General features: G+C 60.9%; 1 protein-coding gene across 3 annotated transcripts in view; it reads right to left on the reverse strand.

Moving 5' to 3' along the window:
• ALX4 (ALX homeobox 4) overlaps positions 1–6,854 on the reverse strand; it is a 45,926-nt gene extending 39,072 nt beyond the window's left edge. For all 3 annotated transcript variants that reach the window (XR_011524087.1, XM_070564883.1, XM_070564882.1), the window contains exon 1: positions 6,243–6,854. Coding sequence is in view for 2 of the 3 variants with exons in the window: in XM_070564883.1 (XP_070420984.1) it covers positions 6,243–6,699 (457 nt within the window). In the remaining variant the exon portion in view is untranslated. The remainder of the gene's footprint in view (positions 1–6,242) is intronic.
• Positions 6,855–14,289: the final 7,435 nt, after the last annotated feature.

Raw genomic sequence — 14,289 nt, forward strand, 5'->3', positions numbered from 1 at the left:
CTCCCAGAAAAAATGTGTGTAAATGTGGGGAGGGCAGGGAAACCGAGGGAAGGCGAGCCTAGAGAGGTACACCGGCACAGAAACCCCTAGAGGGCCTCTGGAAATCGTCCAAACTCCCGCATCTCACAGAGCTACAATTCGGACCCAGAGTGGGAAGGGGAAGGGACCTCCCGAGGCCATGGGGAACAGAGAACAGAACGGTGGATTCTCGCCCTCATCTATACCTGGACTGCGCGCCCTGCCCCGCACGCGTGCCAAGCTGGATCTTAGCATCGCGGCCCAGACCTTCCACAGCCTCTCCGTCCTTTCCGCCACCGCGCTGGGAGCGCAAGGAGAGCCAGCTGCTCTGCCCGGACCAGGGCGGCCGGCAGTCCATCTGCGAGGTGCTGGGGGCCGACGCCCACGCTCCACCGCGCCCAGTTTGAAAGGAGAATCCGCTGGAAGACAATCTACGTTGAGAATCCTACGAAACGCGCACCAGCTCGCTCTCTCGAATGCGCAGCGGCGCCCGCTCCCAGAAGCCCTGACCGTCCGAGCGGCCCCAAGTGCACGCGGCGACGTCACAGAGAAAGACAGGTACTTGGCGGGTGGTGGCGCCTCTTACACACACACACCGCCAGTATCTCCCAGTAACCATCCTCTCCAAAAAAGGCACTCCGGGTGCAATGGAGCGCCACAGCGACACTTCTAGCTGCCTCTGGAGCCAGAATCCGAAACTGCCCTCCGCCGGCATCGCCACCCTACTCCCCAGCCTTTCGCTCCTCTGAGCCACCCTTTTTGCGTCTCTTGTCCTCTCTGCCAAGCCACAACTCCCTTTCCACTCCTCCCTCTCCTCCTGGGTGCTGGCGGTGGGGCGTGGGATGGGGTAGAGAAGAGGGTCTTTGCCAACGCGGCAGGAGGTGGGGGGAGGATGGGCGGGTCTGGTGCGTCTGGGCCTCCCGCGACACCTCCCAGGACCCACTGGAGGCTCCGGTCGCACCACTGAGTCAGCCTTCATGGGGAGCACGGCATCTGCTGCTCCCGGGCTACTCCGCACCCGCTACTGGTGTGGAAGGAGCATCTTCGATGCACATCTGTAGGCGAGAGAAGGCCCAGGGGCTGCACCTCCGTAGGGGAGGTCCTTGGGGACCACAAGTAACTCTGATCTACGCTTCCGCGCGGCGACCTTGCCGGCGGGAGAGAGGTGTCTCCTCTTTCCCCAAAAAGGCCCTGTTTAAAGAAGGACCTCTTTCACTGTCTACTCGGGACCTACTCACCGCGTGTGGTGCCCACGGCCCTGAGCCAGGGCAGACGGCTAGCTCTCACTCTGAATTCTCTGGGCGACATCACCACGTAGCCGGGTCCTCACTGTCTTGGTTTTCTAATCTGATGATTCACCTTGTCACCTTATTGAGGGAGGCGCAAAGCCGTTTAGCAAGGTCTGGGGAACCCCGTAGCTGCGGGAGCACGTGGCCAGGTGGCCCTGGCAGGCGGCATCCCTACCCAGGAAGGTGCCCTCACCGCGCCGCCCAAGGCAGCGCCTGGTCCCAGGTCCCTCGGCTTCCTGAGCGCGGATCGTGGGAGCTGAGGATGCTGAGGCTCCGGGCACAGGGAGTCCTCTCCCAGCAAGCGTTCTCGCGGAGCCCACACCCCAACTCCCCCTTCCTTGCAACGAAAGGCGCATGGCTCCAGCGGCCTCCCCATTCTCCCATCCGACGCCCGCGGAGCCGTGGGGGCTGCGAGCCGTTTTCCCCTCCTTTCCGCGGCTGCTTCGGGCACCCTGATCCAGGGGTCAGCGGAGGAGCCCGAACCCCCCCGACAAACGCGCGGGGCTCCAACCTCGTCTCACACCCGTAGCGGCATTTCCATTTCGTATTTCAATTTGCCACCAAACAAAGCCGCGCGCAGAGCTGCGGGAAGAGAGAAATGGATGGAGGCGGAGGAAAAGCGCGCCCAGCTGCTCTCCAAAACGAAAGTCCTCGGGAACGTTGGCGAAATTTTACCTATGGTACTTTAATTTGTTTTCCTACCGCGGCCCATCTCTGCAGCGCCAACGGCTCAGGGCTTCGGTGACTCCAGGACAGCCCGGCTGCCGCGGGGGTCCTGGCGCGGCCGGTAGTAACCTCGCCTTAGAGCCGGGACCGCGCCCATGCCCGGGCGTCCGGTCACCCTACTCAGGAAACGCCATCGTCGGGGACACGGGGCTGGGGTGGTACGAGAGGATGGCTCTCCTAGGTCTTTTCTGAAATTTTGTTCCGTAAGTTCTTTGTAAAACAACTTAGAAAAAGATTTCCCCTCCCGAGTTTTCGTGTAGTATGCAACACATAAATGGTCTGTGTGTTGATGAAGGTAGGAGTCATGCCAGCGTGCGCCGAGGTCCCGGTTCTTCGAACTTTCCCTTAGCTGTGTACTTCACTGTATATAAATTATAATAAAACTTTGCGCAAATCGACTGATTTAAAATAAACTAGACCTTTAATCCAGGCCTTCTGTTTTTCTATTTGAGAACGTCTGTGTTTAGGCCCGACCGTTGGAGCAGGCTGGCGGCGAGGGAAATTAACACAGTGAAAAATTAAAAGTGTCTCCCTTGTCCCTCCCACCCCCAAAAACCGACCGGGGGGTGGGGGACGTCACAGCTCCCAGGCTTGGGTTTTCCCTCGATGGCCCCTCACTGTCCCACCGGCGCTTGCTGGTTCTGCCCGCGTCTCGGTTTCTCGCTTTCCTTTTTTGGGTCTCATAAAAAAAACACACCCCGGTTCTTGGACTAAATTCGAATAAGCCCTGGGCGGAGTTTACGCATTTTGTGGTGTGTAGATCGTGTCGGTGCGGGGAAATAAATATCCCTCGCATTCAAACACGGCGTCTAATTCGACAAATCAGGACCAGCCCCGCGGCGGCGCCCCGGGGGTCTGAGGCCTGGCCGGCGTCTCCCCAGACCTGGGCCCTGAGAGCTCGGCCTCCGGGACGGGTGGATGGGAAAGTAGCCATCGACTTGCAACGAAAACCTGCGTGCACCGAATCGAAAGCGAAAGAGAGGAGGTGGCAGGGCTGCTCCCCGAAGCGTCCCGGGGCGCAGGGCCGAGGCCTGGAGCACCGGCGGCGGCTCCGGGAGGCGGCCCGAGGTTTGGGGGTCCCGCAGCGAGGAGGCGCTTGGTGCCGCTGCGAAGCGTCAGGTCTCCGACCAGGCTTGTCTGCTGCGGTCCACGCGGCCAAGGACGGGCAGGGACGGGCAAGCACTTCGGAAGCCCAACGTGCGCGCACAGGGGTCGGGACTGCAGCGGCGAGAACCCGGTGGGGCCCTTTCGTAAGAACGCGAACGTCTCTGCACCCGGTGGGGACTGCGGAGTCATCTTGCCCCGTAGCTCTTTTAGTACTGGTGGGGAAACGGAGGCCCTGGCAGGGGAGGAATGCCTGCAGCCTGGCAGGATTTCTTCCAACCCCCGGAAGACCGGGCCGCCGAGACTCTAAGAGGCTTCCCCGTGGCGCGCCCCCTCGGGTGGCCCTGGTGCAGCCCCCAGACCCGCACCTCACCGGCCGAGGGGCGCTTGGACTGAGCATCTCCCTGGCCGGAGGTCCCGGAGGAGGCCTGGGAGCCTCGTCTCCCGCTCTCGGTGTAGTTACGCAGATGGAGAAACTGGCTTCAGGCCCCGGGATCAACAAAGCTGGAAAGGAGGTGGCGAGGTGGAAGCTACATGAGGTGGGAACCGGGATCAGCAAAGGCCCAGCAGAGCGCCGGACGGTGTCTGCCTCCGCATTTCCCCGAGCTCCGGGAACATGCTGAGCCTTCTTCCTTGCATCCTATTTCCCCCCTTTTGAGTAGACACTCTCACAAGTGTGGGAGAGAAGGCTGTGGATGTGTGCCTCAGTTTCCCTGCTTGCTGGCCATCTTGGGAGCCAACTCCAGGGGCCCTCTCCCCAGCTGCCTCTGTAAAGGGCACAGCTTTTCCGCCTGGGACCTGGTGTGCCTAATCTCTTTCGTACGAGAGCCAGAGACCTCCTCTTGCCCAGGGAGCTCAGCCGCTGAGAGAAGAAAAAGCACAAGCAGAGCTGTGTGTGTCCCTGGCTCTGCCCTGAGCAGTGCCTCCATCTTGAGCAGGAGGGCAGTGGGGTCCTGTCGGTGGTTCCAGGCTGCCCCTTGTCCCAGCCTGCAGCTTCTGGCTTTGCCCAGAGCAGGGGTGGGGGCCTGCCCTGTCCTCAGAATTGGGTGCCCCCAGGCTCCCAGCGGCAGAGAGCCAATGTTGGAAACGTGGAGGACTGCTGACTGGACTCTCGCTCTCTCCGTGGGGGACCGTTCACCTCCCAGCGAGCCTTACACTGATCACCCCATGGTGCAGATGAAGAAATGGGGGCTTGGAGGAGTCGCTCGCTCTCAGGTCACACTGTGGGCCGCCCCAGTGGCTAATGGAAGTAGAGGAAGGGCCAGGCTGGCTGGGGGGGCACAGCGGTTCTCAGAGCGGGTGCTCAGAGGGAGCCAGCCCCTTCCCCTTTCCCTCTGGACCCGAAGGCATCTTCACGCGAGAGATTTGAGGCCACTTGCCATCTCTCCTTGCCTAACATCTGCCCTCCTCAGATGCCTCCCTGGAGAATTTTGTTAAAACACAAAAACCCAGTGCAGCAGGAGAGAAACTCCGTGAGTCCCCTGGCTTTGCACAGGGAACCTCCGTGGGTCCCCCAGGCTGTGACTTGCTCTCAACTAACAGTCCCAAAAGTCAGGCTGGTGCATGTGTCCAGGGCCGAGAGCACGGCTGCCTGAGCGTGGCAGGGGCACCTGCGTGGAGTGGAGCTGTGTCTGTGATGGGCGCCTGATCTCCTGCCCACAGGAAGGTGGAGAAAGTGGGGAAGGTCAGGGGATCTCTCCAAATCCGCTCTCAGTCCTGTCCTGTGGGTTTAGAGAGCGGAGCTACGTGCGAGGCCACATGAGTGAGTGCTTTTGGTGTGTGACCATGGCGGCTCCTGGGGAAGAGGTTTTGCGTGTGTGTGAATGTAGAATGCAAGTGTAAACAAGCGTATGATTGTGTGAATGCTGGTCTGTGTTAACAACCACCTAATGAGCTGGTTCGGAGCTTGTGGGGGAGCCAGCCTGAGTGTAAGAAAGGGCCGTGGGCTGTTTTCCTGAGGTTATTCCAGCCGCCAAGGCCTCCACCATGTCCCACCTCTATCCCCAGGCCTGGTGTCTCTCCATGGGCCTGGATCAGGACAGCCAAAGCCATTGCCTAGCTTTGAACGAGCTCATCTTCAGGGCCCTGCAGAAGGCCAGGGCTCCGGGCCTAGAGCTTTGTCTCTCCCTTCTCCGTTGCTCTCCCTGCCAGCCTGGGGCTCACAGTCCGGATTCTGAGGGAGAGACAGCCTAGGCTCCGGAGCTGCTCAGGCTGGCTGCCCTTGAGAGGTTCTTTCCTCCACAACAGTTGCCAACTCTGGGGACCCAGGCCTGCGTCCTGCAGCCGCGTTCAAGGGGGCTTGGAGGTCATTTAGGCCTCGGGTTCTCTGTGAGCCCAAAACAGGACCCAGAACCTTCTCTTTCTCCGCAGCTCTGCTCGGCCTGCAGCTCCGCGGCTTCCTGCCTCCCCGCGGGGTCGCGCCTAAACCATTGTTCCGAGGCCGGCCACCTCCCGGGTTCGCGGGCGGAGAGACGCTCCGGAACTCCGGCCGCCCGGCCTCCGCGCCGCGAGCTGCGCCCCGGGCTCCCGGACTGGGGTCTTCCCCGGCCCCAGGCGTCTCTGGACCCGCACCCACGTGGCGCCCCTGTCTCACGGCATCCCGGGCGCACTCCGCCGGCTAACCTCGGGGGTCCCCGCCGGGCTCCGCACCTGCGACGCTCCCACCTGCGGCGCCGCCCAAGGAGCCTCCAAGCCGGCGGGGAGTGAGGCCTTGGCGGCCCCGGAGCACCGCGCCCGGGCGCTGCGCCGCGGCTGTGCCCCGCCGTGCGCCTGGAGCCGGTGCGAAGGATCGCTCCCAAGCCGACACCGCGGGCAGCGCGGGGAGAGTAGTTTGGGGAAACGACGAAGATGGGGACAAACAAACTCCAGCCCGAGTTGAAGAGCCAAAACGCTCCGCGCCCTTGCCCGGGGGATATGCGGGTCGCAGGGCGCATTTTCCCTCGGAGCAGTCGATCCTCATCTTCCGACCGGGAGTCACCCTCTGCTCGGCCTCGCGCCTCCCTCCAGCCCGCCAACTCCTGCCTCCTGCACGCCGAATGGGTTTCAGGGTGCCGAAGCCACGGGGCCTCGTGTCCCCGGCCCCGAGGGACCCGCACGTGCACTCACCGTAGCAGGGGACCTGCAGGGCCGCGTTGTGGCCGCCGCTGCCTTCCTGGAGTTTGAGGCTGCCGTCCGGGGGCGTCTTGCAGGCGCCTCGCTGCAAGTAGAGATGCGGTTGCTGCGCGGGCGGCTGCGGCTGCGCGGGCGGCTGCGGCGGCTGCGGGGCCGGCGGCTGGGGCTGCGGCTGGGGCTGGAACTTGTTGAAGGAGCCCCGAGCCCCGGCGCCACTCTCCAGGGGTGCCGCCAGGTCCTGCTGCCCCGCGCCGTAGCGGGCCCGGCTCTTGGCGTCCCCGAACCCCTGCCCTTTGGCGGCGGCCGACAGGAAAGTTGTGCCGAACCTATCGCCGCCGGGGTACGCCCTAAAAGGCGAGGAGCCCTCCCGGCTCTGCGACACCGGGCTGTAGTAGGCGTCCATGGCAGCAGCCGGCGACTCGCAGTAAGAGACGCAAGTCTCAGCATTCATGCCTGGCTCGCGCGGGCGACGGGCGGGGGCGCGAGCGAGAGCGCGAGGACGCCACCGCGCGCCTCGGCCGGGAGTTTGGAGAGGCGAGGAGGCGGTGGCTGTGCGCTCCGCGCTGGCCTGCTCGCTCTCCCTCCTCCCTTCGACGCCCGCCTCCCTCTCTCTCTCTCCCTCTCCCTCTCCCTCTCTCTCTCTCTCTCTCTCTCTCTCTCTCTCTCTCTCTCTCGTCCCCCCACCCCTCTCCCTCCCCACAGCTGGCCCAGGGAAAGAACGGAGAGCTGTAAAAAGATTCAGATGTTTCGGAAAGTTGACCAGCTCTCCCAAAACCCTCTTAAGATTTTGAAGCGGAAAAAAAAGAGTGTGTGCGTTTTTTTCCCCCCTGACTCTCTCCTTCCTTCTCCCCCTCCTCCTCTCTCCCTACCCTCCCTCCACCCGCCCCAGACCCTCCTTTCCTCTTTCCTATGGAGATGCTACTAAGTTGCTCTCGCGGGAGTCAACCCGAGGCGCCCAAGGGCCTTTCCGATTCTAGGCGGGTCCGGGGAGGTGTCAGGACCCCCATGGCTCCGGAGGCGGAGAATTGGCGGGTCCAACTTCAGCCTAGGGGAGGGGGCAGGCAAAACTTTAGTGACACTAAAAAAAAAAAAAACGGAGTCAGATGGGCGCTAGCCTCCGGGCGCAGGCGAGCCGTTTGGACACATCCACGCGAATGTGGCCGCGCAGTTGCCGGCCTTCCCACTGGTGCCTTTTCCTCTGTTTTCAACTCCTCTTCCCCATTCTCGGTTCCTCCATGAAATTCACACACACGCGCGCGCGCGCGCGCACACACACACACACACGCTGCAATCGTTCTGTGCACGGCCACTTCCAGGTCTTGTTAACCATTTCCCTCCCCTATCAGGGCGCTGGGAAGGGGTGCCGAGGGGCCTGTGTTCTCCCCACCGCTGGAGAACCCCCGGCTGGGCCAGACTTCGGAAGCTTTAGAGCACTGCCCTCTCCTCCCCTCCAGCACGGAGCCGCGCGCCTTGCCTCTGCGCCCAGCCGAGGGGACCTTCTGGCCGGCAGGGCTGAGAGTCAGGAGTTTGGAGACCTCTGGCCGCGCCCCACCGTCGCGCTGTCACCTGCTCACGGCTCGGGCTGGGGTGAGGCTGTCTCTTCTCTCTCTGGCCTCCGTGTCCCAGACTGGAAAACGAATGGCTTGGACGCGATGGGTTGTGGTTTCCCTCACCGACGCGCTCCTCGGGGTCCGGGGACCGGCTGCAGCCGAGGAGAAGAACTTTTAGGGCGCGCGAGCCCCCACCGCTCCGCTAGTCACCGACTGCGCCTCACAAGAACCGCGAGTGGTGGAGATTGGGGTCCGCAATTTTCCCATGAGCAAACCGAGGCTCAGAGAGGTGCGGTCACCTGCGCGAGGCCCGCCTTGGAGCCCATGCAGAGGCTCGCGCCTCCAAGGTCCTGGGAAGGCGCGGCAGCCAAAACGCAAAGAACAGAGGACGCGGGTCTCCGGTTGCAGAGGGACTCCGTTCGAAGGAGACCAGTTAGAGCTGCCCCGGAGAAACCTGGAGAAACCGCAGGGAAAATCCGTGGATCGAGGAGGACGTCCCTCAAGGGAGCCCGGGCCTGGGGTGAGAGGTGAAGGGGCAAAGCAGAATGAGAGAGGGCCTGAGCGCCCCGAACCCGGCAATGTGGGCCAGAAGTCGATCTTCCGCACCTAAGGGCTCCCAAAGAAAAAATATCTGGGGGGTCGTGCTCCCACCCCCAACCTCATAGGGGCTAATCCTCACCCCCACCGCCCTCCCTTGGTATCTCTGCTCCTTGCTGTGCCGCCGACTGCGCGATCCCACATCTGGTTTCCATCGGCTTACCTTGAAGTGCTCGTTAATAAAGATATTCTGAAAACCGCGGCCAGGGGTGCGCAGGCCCGGGCCCCTCCCCCACCGCCCCTGGGACCCGCGTCTCTGGCCCGCAGACTAAGCCACCTGAGGGGCTGATATTTACTGAGCTGCCTATGGTGCCGGAAGTCATCCGCAGGGCATTCCCCCCACCACCCCTAAAGACCTGGCCATCTCGCCTTATCATACCCATTTTGCAGATGCGTAGACTGAAACTCAGAGGAAACAACGAATTTTTCCACCTCAGATAGCAAAAAGTGGGAGAGCCTGCCATCATCCCAAATGCTCCTGTCCAGCCGACAGTTTCTTTCAGTTCTCAGAATCTGCCTGTGCACAATCATAGAGGCTTCCTCTCCCTGGAATTCCCCAGTCTCACCCCTTCCTTTTGTCTTGCTAAGGAGTTGGGGTTCAACCTACAGTCCCTTCCTCCAGGAAGCCTTCCATCTCTCCCTCAGGATTTGGTGCTCCATCCTAGACTTCATGGTTGTCTAGTTTCAGGGTCGGTGTTCATCTTGACCTCACTAGCCAGAGGTTCCTGGAGGGCAGCCTCTGCGTGCATGGCACACACAGATGTTTGTGGAACAGAATATTAAAGCCGGGGCTGTTGGACCGTGGGTCCCTTCCACCGCCCGCCCAGCGAGGCAGCGGCTCCCAGCGTCTTTGGTTTCTTCTACCAAGGACAACCGGTTGCTCTTCCTCCCCTTCTTCGTGAGTCAAGCGACAAAGTTGAAGGCGTGCCAGCCTCTCCCTGGCTGGGGACACAACGGGGAGTTCGCTCAGAGCAGGGGCCAGCCCTGTGTTGTTCACCGCGGGGCTTGGCACAGAGTAGGTGCTCTTAAAACGTGTGTTGAAGGAGTGAATGAAAACGCCATGTGCTCCGGGGGCCTAGAGGCGAACTTTTGCCAAGAGGGTCCAAGTGACGAGGTTCCTCCGGTGCGTGTGCCCAGACGCTGCCTGCAGGGATCTCGATGGCGGCAGCCACCTCTCCACTTCTGCCCCCTCCTCCAAGCCCAGGTCCAGATGCAAGAGGAAGACTATGATAGGCAAATGCATGGGACAGGGGAGCGGAGGGATGACCCCAAGACGGGTCCAACTGCAACCACACGAGTCTCCAATAACTTCTGCGCTGCTACAAGCAAGCTCTCAGGGCAAGAAAAATTCTGCCTTCCAGGAAGCTTTCTTTGAGCGCTGCCTCTCACCTCCTACCGGCCCCACTCTCTTGTTACCTGTTTAATTATTGCCTCATTATTTAACCTTTTCCTGGCCACCTGGGGAATTTCTAACCCAGAGCACTGGGGCAGAGCATTCGATGTCTGCAGCCAAATTTCTCCTGGTGCACTAGGCTCACGCAGCCTGGAGCCGGCACGAGGATCTTCTGCCTTTCTACGTTGTACCTTATGGATGGACTCAGAAAGGAGGGAAAGGGCGGGACTTGTGGGTTTGCTTGCGACCTCGACCTCGTGAGAACATTCTGGGCATGTCTACCTCATGCAAACCACCACTGATCCCTTCTCCTAAGTCCCTTTGAATACACCTTTTGGGGAGAATGCTAATAAGTGCAGCTGGTTATTTCTGTGTGCATTCAATCATTTGCTCATCCATCGGCCGGCCCGTCTATCCATGCATCCACCTATCCACCATCCATCCATCCATCCAACCATCCATCCACCCATCCACCCATCCACCCATCCACCCGTTCATCTATCCATCCACTATTCATCCAACCATCTACCCATCCACCCATCCATCCATCCATCTATCCATCCATCCATCCATCCATCCATCCATCCATCCATCCATCTAACCATCCATCCATCCAACCATCCATCCATCCATCCACCCATCCACCCATCCATCCACCTTCCATCCAACCATCCACTCATCCACTCATCCATCCATCCATCCCTCCACCCATAGCTGAAAGCTGAGCCATTTTCACCCAGTTCCTCCCTGGGGTGCAGGGTACCCTTCCAGACTTTGGCAACACCGAGGGTGAGCACTGAAGCCTGGTTCTGGCCCTGCCTCTGCCCTCCAGCAGCAAAGGCTCCCCCTGGCTTGCTGTTGGTCTTGAATCTCCTCCAGCCACCTTTGGCACACCGGGGCTGCATCTGCATTTCCGGTTACTTCACAGGGTACTAGGTGAGGTCCGCCCTCTGCTTCAAGTCCTGCACCCCACACTCTGGCGGGCACAGCCCTGGCTGCCTCCTGCTCCCTCCCTTTCGCATCTCCCGCTCAGCCCCCCTAGAAGTGGCTTCCCCTTCTTCGGGGGACCCCACATAGCCAGCGAAGGGGAAGTGGTAAGGAACAGTCTTTCTTTGTCAAGGCCAAGTGCCCAGTGCCGCCTCCTCCGGGAGGCCTTCCTCACCACCCTTCCTACTGCTCTGTCATATCTGCCTGTTTATTTCCTCCACAGCATCTATCCTGATCTGACTTTATCTCCCATGTGTTGATTTCCTTGGCTATTGTGTCTTCCTACTAGAATGTGAGTCCGGGGCTCCTGTCTCCCCACCAGCGAGTACAGTACTTGGTGCACAGCACCGCTCGATAATATCTTTTGAGTGAATGACTGAATTCACAAGTGAATAAGCCAATAAATAAATGAAAGAACGAATGAATAGTGGGAGAGCATTGCCCCAGGGCTGGAGGGTAACTGCCCAGTCCCTGTGACTCAGGGGTGGGAGTGAGGGCACTGGGGGCTGAGTTGGTTAGAAGGCCCTTGATGGGGGGGGGGGGGGGGCGGCGTACAGCAGACACTACTTTCATTCAACAGGAAGGACAGTATCCGTTCCAATCCCTTTGGTCTGAGCTCCCTCCACTACCGCCCCCCACTGGACAAATAGGGGAACTGGGGAGGCAGACCCACTTATCTCCTATGCGACCTCCCCTGACTGTCCCAAGCCTCCACTTCCAGCGTGAGTAAAATGGGGACTATACCCATCTCAGCCAGTCGTTGTACACCGCTTGGCCGGCAGTTGCTACTATGTAAATGGCAGGAGGCAACAAAGAAGTTTGGGGCGGATAAAGTGACATTTTGGACACCTGCAGGGGGGCAGGAAGGGTCAGGATATAAATCAGGGAGGCCAGGGTCTTATAAATCTTGCCAGGAGCCCTCCTGCTCTGCAGACCCCTGTATTCACACCTCACAGTCTGGACATAACACAATCTTTGCAATCATGTATTGGACAACTTTACAGGTCAGCTCTTGCACATTAAGATCTTTGCAGTTCTCACAGTGGCCCTATGGTGGGCCTATTATTCCTTATTTTACAATGATTAAAAAAATGGAAGCACAGAGAAGTGAAGCAATTGCTTAGGGTCACACAGCAAAGCAGAGGACTTGGGAATCGAACTCAGTGATGTGACATCAAAACCCAAGCTCCAGACCACTGTGTGTTCTCTGAGATCTCTGCAATCAAATTCGGTTCGCAGAGATCTCTGGGGATCGGCGGTCGAGAGGTTCCTGATCTCTCCCGGCCTGCAGGGCTCACAGAGCGGCTCCCACTCTCCAGTGCCGCGGGCGCGGGCGCGACAGCGGCGAATCGGGCCAGGGACTCGCACCGCTCGCCAGCCCCGGCCGCACGCGCGGACCCACCGTGCCCTCCGCGGGGCGGAGACCGAGGCTCCGAAATCGGCGCGGGCGCTCGCTACCAGCACCCAGCCTCCCAGCCTTTGCAGGGATCTCCGCGGGATGCGGATCCCGCGGCGCCTTTCCGCGCTCTGCTCCCTCCTGCGCTGCCCTCGGGCTGGCCGCGCCCCCTGTCTGTCTGATGGAGGCAGGGAGGGAGGTACTGCCCCACCGAGGTTCTCCAGGCGCTTCGAGGCCGCGGCGAGTGTGGGCGCAGGACCCAAGTGCGCCCTGCTGCTCTGCGGGATGGGTGGGGGGGGGGGGCGCCTAGGCGCTTTGAGCCCTAGGGAGGACTTCGCGGGACGGGGCACAGGACCAGGTCCAGGCATGGCTAACAGGGCCCGGGGAGCGCCGCGTGGCCGGCCCTCTCTCCTCTCCCACGGCCTCCACCTCCTACCCGGACCCGTCCCCCGAGTTTAGGCGCTGAGCCATTCCCGGAGCCCGGCCCCCGCGGCTCTTGGCCGGCGGGCGCCTGGGAATTCGGCGCTGGGAGAGGCCGTAGTCAGCATCTACCTTCCCTGCCTCCTTATGTTTAATGAGACCCAGGAGCGAGGGGCAAAAGGAAGCCTGCGTTCAGGCGCATATCTTCATTAATCTGGGAATAGCGCGAACCCTCGGACAAACGACGCGGCGTTGGAGAGAGTTCCCGTCGCTCACGCACTGTTCGGTCTTGAGCATCAATGAAGTAGAAAGCGGGAGGGATGGAGGTTTTAAAAAACGACCAACCCGGCTGGGACGCACGCCTTTGGCCTGTCCCCCAGACGCGCTCCCGGGATCTGGCTGCCCGCTCTCGGGGCGCGCGCACCGGTACTTCTCCGCGCGGGGCTGGGGCTCCCGTCTGAAGTCTCAGACCGGGCGCGCGACCCAGCCTGGTTCCCTGCCCTGCCCTCCGCTCGCCAGGGCAAGGCAAAGAGCGCAGGCAGCGAGGGAGGTTCGAGGGCTGGGGTCCAGCGAGCCCGTGGAAAACCAGGCAGGAAAGCTCAGGAGATGAGGTCTCCACTCGGCTAGGGCCAACCGCCTTAATCCTTGATCCGGAGAGGAAGTTGCTGGAGCCGGAAGTCCTCCTCTGGGGTCGGAGCCTGTGCACCCCTCGTGTATCGGTTACAGCCCAGGAGAACACGGATAATTTAAATCCACTGATAATTCCCAAACGTCATTAGTCAACCCCCCAGCCAGGTGTTTGGACCGAAGCCCCCCGTCCTTTCTCTTTTTCCCCGTCCCTTCTCTTCTGGAAGCCGGTCCTCTAAGATTTCAAAAGAGGCTGGAAAAGATGGGCCGTGGGAAGATGGAGACCCCAAAACACCACCTCACATGTGCAGGAGTCCTGAGGCCCCTCCTGGGCAGAAATGAGGTCTCAGTTTCTTGAGGTGCCCAGAGGGAGGATGTGCCTTTGCTCAGCCTTAGTTCCAGGCAAGCGTGCAGGAAATTTCCACCCATTTCTCTGATGGGGAGATGGAGCCTTCCGTGTTGGAGGGTAGGGCGTGCTGATGGCCAGAGGGACCTGAGGGCTCGCTCACACTGCAGGTCCGCGTGCGCCTGTCTCTGGGGAGAGGGTGCACAACTTTCAATGGTCTCCGAGGAGTCCATGAGCCCCAGAAGGAGGAGTCGCTGAGCCCCAGGTTTAACCGCATTGGTCTGGGCAGAGCTGGCCTACTGGGGCAAAACAGGCTGTCCTCAGAGTCCTCTCTGTTCCCTCAGACCTGCACTTCTCCCGCTTCGTCCCCACACACCGTCTCCCTCCGCAACAGAGGTCTACACTGCCTGACTGACAGAGCATAGGTCTCTTTCAGGCCTGTGGCACTCCAAGAGGTGGTGTTTCCATCCCACCGCCCAGAAACCAAGCTGGAGCCTAGGCGAAGGGCCAAAGCACTGGCTTCCTGATTCTCTCCAGCTGGGGACCCCTGAGCTCAGCCCTGCCCCCTTCCCCTCCTTTCCCCACTCCTCTCCTCTCCGTGATCCCCAGAGTCCACTGGCACAGCCACTCTCCCTCGGCGCCCTGACCTCACATCCCTGGGGGGAGCATGGCCCACAATTCCCTTTTCTCCTCTCCCACAACTTCAGAGGCCTGACCTCCAAGAG

Source organism: Equus przewalskii, chromosome 11 (genome assembly GCF_037783145.1).
Source record: "Equus przewalskii isolate Varuska chromosome 11, EquPr2, whole genome shotgun sequence".
Taxonomy (NCBI): domain Eukaryota; kingdom Metazoa; phylum Chordata; class Mammalia; order Perissodactyla; family Equidae; genus Equus; species Equus przewalskii.